Genomic DNA, 12,360 nt, shown 5'->3' with positions numbered 1-12,360 from the left:
TCTCTCTTTGTCTCTCTCTCTCTCTGTCTCTCTCATTGTCTCTCTCTATGTCTCTCTCATTGTCTCTCTCTCTGTCTCTCTCTCTGTCTCTCTCTCTCTGTCTGTCTCTCTCTCTCTATCTCTCTGTCTCTCTTTCTCTCTGTCTGTCTCTCTCTCTCTGTCTGTCTCTCTCTCTCTCTGTCTCTCTCTCTCTGTCTGTCTCTCTGTCTCTCTCTCTCTCTCTCTGTCTCTCTGTCTCTCTCTCTTTCTGTCTGTCTCTCTCTCTCCACAGACAAACCAGAGATACCGTAGCGCTGTCACACGTCAGTACTCGCATCCCCTCTCCCAGCCCTCATGTCAGGCCTCAGACTGGAAGTGGACACCATGGTGCTCTTTCTCCCCAGAACAATGTGCAGATTATACCACATGGCGGTAGTAAGGCAGGCCCCCCGCAGCCTCTTTATTCGCTTACCCAAACGCGCACTGGCTCAGGCCGGGCCCGAGGGCGCGTTTCATAGCTGCCACTGGGGGGCCCCCTCCGCTGGCCCGGCCCGGCGCTGCAGCTCCCTCAGGCCTGTAGACGCTCGGTCCTGCGGCGTGATTCCACTCCCCTGGAATGTGCCTGAGCTCATTTGCCTCTCCTCCTGACTTGACACTATCAGCAGCTCCAATCTCTTCCCTCTCCGCTGTGGAGTGTCCACACTCTTTTCCTACGTCCCCTGTTCTGTTTTGGTTGGGGTTCTCAAGTGATACAGAGTGCTGTTGGCACACACACATAGGCTTGCTGGCCTTGTTCCAATAGTGAGGGAAGGTAGCATCCCATTTGCACGCTAGGGCCCTGTGCATAAACATGGATTCACTTCATTGCCGTTGCCGAAGGAAGCAGCGATCTTGAAGACTTCGACGGGTAAACCTCAGTTACTCAATGTGTTCTTTACTCCAAGGGTGTCGTCTGAAGATGCAATTTGCATATAGATGCACTGGATTGTCAGGTGCAAACCTCAGATATACTGATTGCTTAGGTGATCATTTGCATATGGATTGGGAAGAGACTAGATTCAACTTGTTTTGTTTGTGGATTCCGTTTATCCTGCCTTAAAAATCAACGTCCCGCGAAATGTATCAGTGTTTAAGTTCTACAATTCTTGAAATATCAACGGGAAAAAAAATCTTACGATGACTAATTAACCAGGCAATAGAGACCCATAAACACAGCAGCTACTGCCATAAAGCTTCAGTGCTTTGTGCTTCACTCTTTAGAGATTTAACACATTGCCAGATCTGATAGAAGCCACTTCCAATTAAGTCAAGTGATGGCCCTCCTCCCTGGAGTTTGCCAAACAGTACTTAAAGCACCGAGAGCATGAGGGAAATGACTCTCTGGTCTTCTGAGACAGAAATGTAACTACAGCTGACAAGAACCAGATAGTGTTTGTCACCTGGCTTACAGCATCCTTATGGTGGGGCTATGGGGATCAGTGGGATGGACAGGAGGACTGGCCAGGATTGAGGGAAAGACTCATGGAGTCAGTGATGGACATCATTGAAGAGTGCTCACCCACCTCAGACTGGGGCAAAGATTCACCTTTCAGGATGATTGGCCACCTGATGCAAACAGCCAAGACAATGCAAACGGACGGAGCAGGAAGCCTATGAATGTCCTTGAACGGCCTGGCCAAAGCCCGGACTTTCACCACATCAAATATGTGGAGACTTGAATATCCTGATGGATTGACGCTCCATTAATCTGTCCAAAACAATGTGTGCAAGAAGGTGTGTAGCTGTCATCTCTGCCAAACTATTAAATGACCTGAACACTGAAATGTATGTATTTTTTTTTATTATTTAATTAAGTTGATAACACAAAATGTGAAAAAAGTAAAGGAATCGAAATTCTTTCTGATTCGTTAGGTAGGGGATGACATTCTGGAAAGTCTCTCCAGAGGACATTAGATATATTTCCATTAAGGGGGGGTGGGGTTCTTTTTTATTTTTCTCTTGCGTGTCAACGAGGTTTTTCCTACCCCGTCTCTTCCCTGACGTCTTTATCTGGCATCTGAAAAAGCTAAGCCTCCATGACTCACCAGAGTTCCTCTGAAGGAGCCCCTATCCCCCTCACTGCCATGTTGTCAAAACACAGCAGGGAAGAGGGTCTGACTTCACCCAAGGAGAGGAGTCATGAGAGGGCCCAACACTGCTGGGCCACAGCACAGAGGGCTGGGGAGAAAGTCACACCATGTAGTTGCCTCATATTTATGGATTAACCTAGTCGTAAAGTTGTTTGCATGCCAGGATATCCAGTAGGCTGGTGCGATGGAGGCTGCTAGACCACTGAGCGAGGTTTCAGTTGAACGAGGTGATGTGTTGGTCACCTTTTATGTGTATGTTGGGAAATTGGCACTGACATCTGTTCTCTGGTTCTAGTTTCTCAGCACCCTGTTTGCTCCCCTCAACTTCATCATGGAGAAGGTGGAGAGCATCCTGCCGTCCAGCCTGTGGCACCAGCTCACACGCATCTGACTGGACACATCCGGATTGAACTAACTGACCTTTGTGCCAACGTCTTTGGAAAGTGGACACACAGACAGACGAATAGAGAGAGATTGATCGTGTGTGGTGACGAGAAGAAAAAAAAGGGAAAAAAAAGTTGAAATTGATTTTGATACGTTTTATTTTGGGGGGGGGGGGGGGGGGGGATTTCAATCTCATGTAAAACCATTTTTGTTGTACCAAAAAAAAGGTGATCAATTGCCATCATTAAAAAGTGGAGAAAAAAAAGAAAATAAAGGACCTTTTGTGTATTGCTGCAACATAGCTTCTGGCCTGCCATTTTAATTGAAACAAATATTTGTAGACAGAAGTGAGATGCAAGATGGATCATGTTACATCTTCCAGCTTTTCAGCCCAGGAGCAGACATGAAAGTGTCTGGTGCAACCAAGTCTACAAGGTAACAGGATTGAATGAGCTCAAACATTTACAATCTACAGGAAATACTGGTCCAAAAACAACACTAAACCCACACTGACATATTTATATCATAAAGAATTGCAAGGATGTGCTGATAAACCAATTTCTCTAAGCAGATAACAAATTGAAATGGGTAAAGGCAGTACTGGGAGAAGCCATTCCCCTGCTTGCTCGTATCCATGGTAACTTTTTTTTTTTCTTTTACTATTCACAGGGTTCATATTCTCGTTATTTGTTACAAATATCCCCAGGAAAACATGTAACTAAATATTGTTGACAATGTTGGACAGAGGGTGTGTCATTGTTTTCCTGCTCCTCAAAATCATTACCTTGGAAAAACACATCTGCGAAGGTAAAGAGCAGAGAACACCAGGGACCAAGAAGACTGGACTATGAAACGTGTTTTGAACTGACAGGTCTTTGTTTAGTTCTTTCAGTAAAAGTTTGTCAAAACAATCCAAAGCATTACAACATTTTCACTTGGTTACTATTGATACCAACTGGTGTTTTCTTTTTGAATTAGTGTACTTATTTAATATAAAACAGATGCACAAAAACATGCACATTTGTGCAGACTCAGTCACGATATCTGACTACATTCTCACTCATGTTTTTATTCTTTGGGGGGGGGGGGGGGGGGGACAAGGTGGGTTTTGAACTTTAATTACTTCCCCAAAGCGTCCACCTATGTGTCCTTTACATTTACATTTATTCATTTAGCAGACGCTTTTGTCCAAAGCGACTTCCAAGAGAGAGCTTCACAAAGTGCATAGGTCACTGATAATAACAACAAGATAGCCCCACAGCATTGCGGGTAGTCAAAAACAAGAAGTACATATTGTGGACAACCAAAAAATAGTGCTAAAGGGAAGAAACCATAAGAGCATGTAGTTAAACAAGTTAAAATTACACAACATTGATCTCTAAGTGCAGGTGTACCTGTAGGAAAGCAATAAAAATAGGATTAACTAAAAAAAGAAGAATACAACAGTTTAAATCAGCTACCACTAACCAACAAGAGCAACAGTCTAAGCAAGAGTCATTGTGAACCTTGAGGAAACTAGCGTTGGATTCAGCAAACCATTCCTAAGTACCATTGTACTCCCGGAACAAGTGCGTCTTGAGCCTTCTCTTGAAGGTGGAGAGACAGTCCGTGTCTCTGATGGAGGTGGGGAGTTGATTCCACCACTGGGGTGCCAGGCAGGAGAAGAGCTTGTGCTGGGACCGGGCGGTCTTGAGAGGTGGGACCACCAGGCGGTTGTCTGAAGAAGACCGTAGGTGGCGGGTGGGGGTGTAAGGCTGCAGGAGAGACTTGATGTAGTCTTGATGTAGCCTTTATGTTTGGGTATTTTGTTATGTTTGTTTACAGTATGAAGGTACCTTAACTCCCCAGTATCTGGACAGCAAGCCCTTGGTACCTACAGGGACTGGCTGTATGCAGGTATGGGGTAAGAACACAGTTTAGGGTGATCCACACATTTCTAAGTTTTTCTTAAATTGCATTAAAACTTTATTTTAAAATTACATAAATTGACATTGTGGTCACCAAAAATGATGTTTGAAAAAAATGAAGTTGTTTAGTGTTTACACATCTGATTACTGCACATGCGTACCACTGTTTGCTGGTCAACATGAAGTTGACCAGCATTTAATCCCAAAGTCCTATCATTTTAAGAAATATTATCCAAGTGAATTGCACAAAGCAGCTAGTGATAAAACAAATCCATCAACAGTATTTATTTTAGCTTGCAAAGATTTGACAAAAGTTGACATTTGAGTTGACGTTGCATTTTGGAATTTAACTTCAGCTTTTACTCAAACTAATAGATATTTGGATAATCAGCTCTATAGACAATACGCAAACTATACAGTATATGAAACACCGCAACATGGATGTGTCCTAAAATCACAAATTCTGCACAAGCAACCTGTAAATGACTTTATAATGCCATGTTGATGCTGTACTATTCTTAAAAAGGTGCATGTCACCTTAAAAAACTAAAACAATACTAGTGGTGATTAAGAGCTTGATAGTCTTTTCTGTAACTACAGCAGTTTGATGGATGCAAATCACATATTTGTGGGGGGGGGGTTGTATAAATGTTGACAGCTTTACATTCTTGCACAGTGAATCATGCTAACTGAAGCATAATGGATTTATGGAAAATGGACAAAAGTTAGTTTGAGGCTTTAACTCAGCCTAATACAGGCCGAAGTGATGTGTCAGGTATGCGCCCCTGTCGGGTCTGACGGCCGGGTTGTTTGTCCGGTCGACGTGGCTGCAGCCAGGTCACGTCTGGGACTTGCAGGTGTGTACGTCCACCTGGTGCTCACAGTCTCTACAGTGCACTGCACAACACCAATGGAACTTGCACTCACACTTGGTGGTGCGGCTGACCCGCGACGTGTCGTAACCACGGCCACAGCACATGACCTCGCAGCTGTCCATGCCGCGGGACGTCCGGTTGCAGACACGACCGTCTGTACCCACCGAACCTGGACAGAGAGGAGGGAGGAACCAGTTACTTGTTGTCCTATTTGTTTGAGGAAAATGTAAATATTTACTCTTCGGTTCTACATTATGCCAGAAGGCAGAAAACCGTGTGTGCCAGATTGAAGGCATAATGTAGTTGGACATCAGCTGCTTATAAAATTCATTTTCAAGTATTATTGAAAGACATAGGTGTCTGGACTCAGCTCACAGACATCTGATGCCACCAAAAGATTGGCTGGAAAAAGGCCCAACAAGTCCTATTAACCAACACTTTACCACATTGGTGCCAGTTCAAGCCTCTAAATAGAAACTAAGAGACGGTGAGCGAGGGAGGGAGCGTGAAAGATGAGAGGATGAACTGCAGGATGGAGGGCAGATGAGAGATTGATGATAGGAGCCTTCAGCCGGAGCTCACATTCTTCATCAGGTGTTCATTTGGAAGGTGCCTTCCGTCTACGGACATCCACCCTGCTTGGAGCCCAGCATCTCACTTATACAGCAGGAGTACAATCACACACACACAGCTGCATCTTATCACACACACAAAAGTATTTGCCTCCTATTCGATTAAGCACCAAACAACTGTTCGATTGTATGAAATATGGGGACAATAACGTTTTTAAACAATGTACAACAGTCATTTTCTATGCCCCCCCCCCCTCCCCCCTCCCTCTCCATCTGTCTCTCCCTCGCTCTCTGCAGGTAATGTGTCTGGGCATGACCAAGCTCTGCTTCTCTCGGCAGCAAGCCTGTCCGTAAGACATGGTATGCTGTGCTGCTCAGGGTGACATCATGGCTGGACCCCCCTCCCTGTCTGTCTCTCTCTGTCTTTGCGTTTGCTTATTGGACTAAGATGAGGGGGCGCCGAGAGATGAGTTTAGCACCTGCCTCATGGGGCCAAGGAAAATTGATTTCACACTTCAGGAGGGACAGTCCACCGAGTGAATGTCTAAATATAAATAAATAAATACAAGTTTTTGTGCATGTGTTAAGTTTTATGCGACACACACACACACACATACGTATATATACGGCTATGTGTACATTTGTGTGTATGTGTCCCAGTGGACTTGAACCAGGTCTGTGGACAGAGAGACAGACTGGTAGACACTGGGTGAGTGGTTCTCACGAGAGGCCCAGTGAGCTGTGAGCTCACCCTGCTTACATGTACACAGTCCATTGAGAGCCTTTATGTTCTTACTGCTCCTGCACCATCCGCAACATGGTCCCAACACATCCCTCCCCTCACAGGTTACAATACAAAGAGACACTGTATGCTGTCTGCATGGAAACTTTTGAAAAGGTGGATGTTCCCAATTGAACGCAAAGTTGTGTCTATGCTCCAGACCTCTTGCAGTCACTTTTTGATGAGTTGACCAGACTTACTCATGTGCCCAATGCATTAATGCCAAATTACTGTATTGTTTTTTAGGTCAGTTGCACCCAGAGGGGCACTGAAAAAGGAGAATTAAGTTATTCTGATTGGTCCCCTCATAGATGATACACAGACTCTTAAAATAAATTAACTCAATTGACACAATCATTCAATTAAGTTTTAAGTGGAAATCATGACGATGACTGATTCACATATAACATCAGCTCAATGTTTATTATTATTATTAGGAACTTTGCTGAAAATAAAGGGGAAGCCCGCTTTTTCACCCCAACCCAAGGGTAAAAGGTGTGGGAGACCTTCCCTCCATTCCCCTTAAATGTGCTTTTCTAGTGTGTGTATCCTAGCAAGGGTAATGTACAGCCAGCTCGGGTTTCAGTTACCGGCTCAAGCTAAACTGGCCTGACACCCTATCCCCTCAGATCGTGTGCTGCCCGACGGCCATCCAGATCCTACAGTGTCTTACACACACACACACATCTTTCCCTCTTATTTTTTCTTTCTTACTCACACTCTCCAATACAAAATCTTTTGGAGCGCTGAAGTGAAAGAAGCATGAAAAGATTACCAGACTCATGGTCTTGCATGCAGTAGTCGGGCGAGTCCTCAAAATACACCAAGTCATTCTTGCTTGGCCGCTTGGCGTGGGCAAGGAGGGCAGCGAAGCCGGTGCCGTACTGGTTGACGGCCACCTGGACAGCTCCGTTGTAGCGCCGACGAAGGTGGTCGCCCGTGCGTCGGAAGTCTGCCATGGCCAGCCAGCAGGTCCTGACGCTGCACGAGCCGCTCACCCCATGACACTTACACTCCAGGGTCATGAAGCGTTTCACCGCCTGTGTGTGTTGGGGGAAGGGGACGATTTTGTGTTAGTGTTCTCTAGTCATCACATTCCAAGCAAACGTGCATGTATTTGTGCAGCTAGTTATCCCATGTGTCAGCATCCAGGCTCGTGCGTGTCGGCGACTCGCCTTGCGGCCGGCGCGGTTGTTGTGCAGGTTGATGAGGGCCCGGGCGTCCTTCTCCTTCCTCTCCTTGGCATCGACGAACACCTGGCTGAACCTCATGGCGTGCTCCACGTGGTCACTGCAGCCGCCCCAGTCGAAGGCGCCCTTGGTGTCCCGCGATGAGCCCTTCTTGGTGGGGTCGCAGGAGCACGAGTCGAGCTCTCCCTGGCTGCAGGCTCGTGCCAGTGTGTACACCACGCCGGCTGAGGAAATGGCATAGACAAAGGCCGCCTCGCGACTACCTGGTGATAGAGGAGCAAGGGAGACCATCACAAATACGGACATTGGCAGGGCAACAGCCATAATCAAAAAATCTACAACAACAAAAAAACAGTTTCAGAATAAAAGGTTTAGGGCAGGGTTGGTACTCTAGTACATCACTGATGCTTGAAGAGATACTCTTGATTGTTAAAGCTGAACCTGCATGGTCTGTGTTTGTTGTTGCTTTCAAGTCTAGATTGGAAACAATTATTCACTTCTTCCTTGTTTCATCTACCTCTAAGATGGATAAAAAGGTCACATTGCTAGCAATGATAAAGGGACTGATGTCGATAAGAAAGACTGATGTAAAATCTGAAAGAGTTGGGAGGAGGGTGTGTGTGTGTGTGTGTGTGTGTGTGTGTGTGTGTGTGTGTGTGTGTGTGTGAGTGAGTGAGTGTGAGTGAGTAAAACAGTAAACATCAAAATACAGTTGATCAAACTACTCTTAGTCGGAGCTGTCAGACCAACATACTTAACAGCAATTCCAATTGTAGCACTTTAAACCAGTAGGAGCTAAATCTTTTTTTGCGTTTTGGACGTCCATATGGACGTCCATAGACTGACGGCGATGGCTGCTGATCTTTGCATGGATGGACGGACGGCGATGCTGTTCAGAGTGCCGTCCATAGAGGGAGCATATATTTTGGACGGCGTCATAGCCGTCCATACGGACGGCGATGCTGTTCAGAGTGCCGTCCATAGAGGGAGCAGATATTTTGGACGGCGATGGATTAGCAGGGACGTCCCTCGTGCCGTCCATAGAGGGAGCAGATATTTTGGACGGCGTCATAGCCGTCCATATGGACGGCGATGCTGTTCAGAGTGCCGTCCATAGAGGGAGCAGATATTTTGGACGGCGATGGATTGAATGTTTAGCAGGCTGTTGAGCTAACAGAACTGCCGAAGGCTACCATAGCATGTAGCTAGCTACATTAACTTTGGATGACTCAATCTTTTGTCAAGTTAATTTGTATGAATTGCATGTTAGTGCAATATTTACGCCTTCTGTTTTTTTACATAATCAGCAGTATGATCTCATGACAATATAGACTTGAAAAACAATATGTTATGGTTTGGGTTTGCCTATAGGCTACATATATTTTAATTATTTCGAGAATTGTTAATAAAGACTCATTTAAAATTTTAACATTGTGTTATGACCCTATGAAATACAATGCCTTTTAGGGCTTTACATAATCATCAGTATAATCTCATGACAATATAGACTTGAAAAACAATATGCCTATGTTATGGTTTGGGTTTGCCGAGATATAGGCTAGGCCTGCATATGTTTTAATTATTTCGAGAATTGTTAATAAAGACTCATTTAAAATGTTAACATTGTGTTATGACCCTATGAAATACATTGCCATTTAGGTCTTTTAAACCGTCAGTTTTAAGTGTTTTATGGGTGGATTTGGAGCCACCAGTCAGTAGCTCCAATGTTGCGCACGAACCACTTTGAGCGGAGACAAATGCAAAACGTAATAGCCTATGGGCCTAACACTCCAAATTTTAAAATTTTAAATGAGTCTTTATTAACAATTCTCGAAATAATTAAAATATATGTAGCCTATAGGCAAACCCAAACCATAACATATTGTTTTTCAAGTCTATATTGTCATGAGATCATACTGCTGATTATGTAAAAAACAGAAGGCGTAAATATTGCACTAACATGCAATTCATACAAATTAACTTGACAAAAGATTGAGTCATCCAAAGTTAATGTAGCTAGCTACATGCTATGGTAGCCTTCGGCAGTTCTGTTAGCTCAACAGCCTGCTAAACATTCAATCCATCGCCGTCCAAAATATCTGCTCCCTCTATGGACGGCACTCTGAACAGCATCGCCGTCCATATGGACGGCTATGACGCCGTCCAAAATATCTGCTCCCTCTATGGACGGCACGAGGGACGTCCCTGCTAATCCATCGCCGTCCAAAATATCTGCTCCCTCTATGGACGGCACTCTGAACAGCATCGCCGTCCGTATGGACGGCTATGACGCCGTCCAAAATATATGCTCCCTCTATGGACGGCACTCTGAACAGCATCGCCGTCCGTCCATCCATGCAAAGATCAGCAGCCATCGCCGTCAGTCTATGGACGTCCATATGGACGTCCAAAACGCAAAAAAAGATTTAGCTGCCTCTCCTTTAAACGCTAAACGCTGCCTTCAGGACCACTGCCTAATGAAAACAGTGCAATTGCTGAGCGACCCCAGTGATTAAGGCCGTGACTTAACAGTCATTATGATTTTTTTTATACCTGTGTGTCAACTATTTCAAGGGGTTAGGACCAGGACTAACAAATCGGATCTCGAGTATCTTTCCATAAGCAAACTTTTTGAGAACTTATGCGATAGGCTAGGCTCCTAACTGGACGTGAGTTGGGATGGGACATTACCAGATGTGTAAATTGACAGGTGGCAATGCATTCTGTTTACATTTGTCATTTATGTGACCGTTTTTGAGCAGCGCGCCGATAGCTACCGATTGACGCGGGTGCGTCAACTTGATAATGTGTGACACATAGAGGTGTGACATTGTCAGGTTAAGTAAGACAACGTCAGGAATGCAATGCACACTCAGGATAAAGTGTGTTCAGGGAGCCGAAATGTTGCCAGTCAGTATTCGTCTAAAACAAAGATTAGCCAATGCGTAAAGTTGAATTTACAGCTCTGGAGACAAATCACTCTCAATTATTGCATGCAAGTGGAAACATGATTAGCCAACATTACCATGGTAGCCTACTCAATCAAACTGTCAAATAGGCGACGCAAACCCAAATCAACAGAGTATGACTACATTAACGCATACCGTTTTATTTTGAATCGATTGTAGGTAGCCTATTCCCTGAATTTGGTATGGTTTAATAGTGGCTCAATGACGTATTAACCCAGAGGAATACATTCCAACGACGGTATTGCCCCCAAAATTGGCTACTTACTACGCGAAAGAAGCCGCCCGAACACGTTGTGTTCCCGCGCCATGGTGTTGCAACTCCAGCGGTGGTTCTGGAACTGATACTGACACTCGCCGATCCAGTCTTTCATCCCGGCTCCTATAGCCTGCATGACTTTGGGATGCTGGCGGCACAGCTGCCGCTGTTTGCTGACTAACCCCGGGATGTTGTCGCACATCACTTGCGACCCGAGGGTACCCATGTACCTGCATGTCCAAAATAAAGGCGTATTGGCCTGTGTAGCATGGTAAAGTCGGCGACCTCTATTTAGAAACAGTGTACAAAAAATTCAAAGCCTGTTTCCATATATTACACTTTGAGAATGTCTATTTTAGCTACATAAGTTACTAAACTTGGGTAACCCAACAATGCCTTTCCTGCAAAATTAGAATGCAAAATGACATGCTACCAAACTAATAATAACCCCACAAAGATTTCCAGGAATAAATGTAAAATTGCAATCTAATGCATGCTTCAGTTGCGTGCATATATAATTTTACTTAAATACTTACCACCAAGATGCGTGGACACCTGACGCTAGCCAACAGATTGCTACAGATAAATAAAAATATATTCCACTTGGAAATAAGTTCATATTACTAAACTTTGGTCGGTGTGCACATTCGTTCAGGCACCTGTTCAGAGCATTTTCATGGGGAAAGGAAAGGATAGTGGCGCGCGTATATTTCTGGTTTAGGGATTCTCAGTTGCACAAATCAAAATAAAAGTGCTTTAATCGCGCTAACCGGTCGGATTTGTGCCCGTAAAAATCATAACTGTGGTTTTGGATAAAGCTCCGCGCATGAGAACTTGAGTTTACAAAGATTTTCGGTGTAAAGATAGGCAGATGATCCTCTATCAGGTTTAAATTGCTTACACAAGGGGTGGGCGCAATCTTGTCTCAGGAATGAGGTGAAGAAACTAGGCGTCTGAAAGTATCTGTTCAGGCTAGCTTGACACCAGACACAAGCTTGGCCGATTTCCAAGCGGCAAGGTGTAGAATGTGGTTCAACGTGATGTGCTTAAACCTTGAGCGTTTTAACAAAAACAATCAAATGGACATGTTTGGGACGAACTGGTGTGCCCGGTTAGGCTATATCCCGGTAGTGCAACTTGTCATATTAAAACAGACTGCCGCTGAGACTATATTTGTGATTTTATTTTATTTTGAAGCGTAAAGGGTGATCTTAATGTGAAATAAATGTATAGTGGTCGTCGCCACCCCCCCCCCCCCCCCCCCCCCCCCCCCCCCCCCCCCCCCCATACACACACACACACAAATACAGATTCCTCA

At 44.8% G+C, this 12,360-nt stretch overlaps 2 protein-coding genes across 7 annotated transcripts in view; one reads left to right on the top strand and one right to left on the bottom strand.

Moving 5' to 3' along the window:
* The window catches only part of LOC124476295 (suppressor of tumorigenicity 7 protein homolog), a 28,660-nt gene extending 25,080 nt beyond the window's left edge, over positions 1-3,580 (top strand). For 3 of the 6 annotated variants that reach the window (XM_047033358.1, XM_047033357.1, XM_047033356.1), the window contains one exon: positions 2,404-2,592. In XM_047033358.1, the coding sequence (XP_046889314.1) occupies positions 2,404-2,499 (96 nt within the window). In that variant the 3' untranslated portion in view covers positions 2,500-2,592. Of the gene's footprint in view, positions 1-2,403 lie in introns of all 6 variants that reach the window. The other 3 variants (XM_047033355.1, XM_047033354.1, XM_047033353.1) reach the window with 3 other exon arrangements.
* An 849-nt stretch (positions 3,581-4,429) lies between these two features.
* wnt2 (wingless-type MMTV integration site family member 2) lies at positions 4,430-11,989 on the bottom strand. The gene is made up of 5 exons (XM_047033359.1): positions 11,579-11,989; positions 11,052-11,272; positions 7,803-8,080; positions 7,403-7,667; positions 4,430-5,443 (listed from the first exon to the last, which is right to left on the bottom strand). Exons 1-5 carry the CDS (start codon positions 11,659-11,661, stop codon positions 5,238-5,240), a joined length of 1,053 nt encoding a protein of 350 aa, XP_046889315.1. The 5' UTR covers positions 11,662-11,989; the 3' UTR covers positions 4,430-5,237.
* Between the last annotated feature and the right edge of the window lie 371 nt (positions 11,990-12,360).

The sequence above is a fragment of the Hypomesus transpacificus genome, chromosome 14 (genome assembly GCF_021917145.1).
Source record: "Hypomesus transpacificus isolate Combined female chromosome 14, fHypTra1, whole genome shotgun sequence".
NCBI classification, from domain to species: domain Eukaryota; kingdom Metazoa; phylum Chordata; class Actinopteri; order Osmeriformes; family Osmeridae; genus Hypomesus; species Hypomesus transpacificus.
This window is presented reverse-complemented; position numbering and strand designations above follow the sequence as displayed.

Bases quoted from the DNA above. Each gene is read 5' to 3' on its own strand.
- wnt2 (XM_047033359.1), bottom strand. From the start codon at position 11,661: ATGAACTTATTTCCAAGTGGAATATATTTTTATTTATCTGTAGCAATC. The intron at 7,668-7,802 runs GCGAGTCGCCGA...CAACACACACAG, and splicing joins ACAACCGCGCCGGCCGCAAG to GCGGTGAAACGCTTCATGAC. The intron at 5,444-7,402 runs GTAATCTTTTCA...CTCTCTGTCCAG, and splicing joins CATGCAAGACCATGAGTCTG to GTTCGGTGGGTACAGACGGT.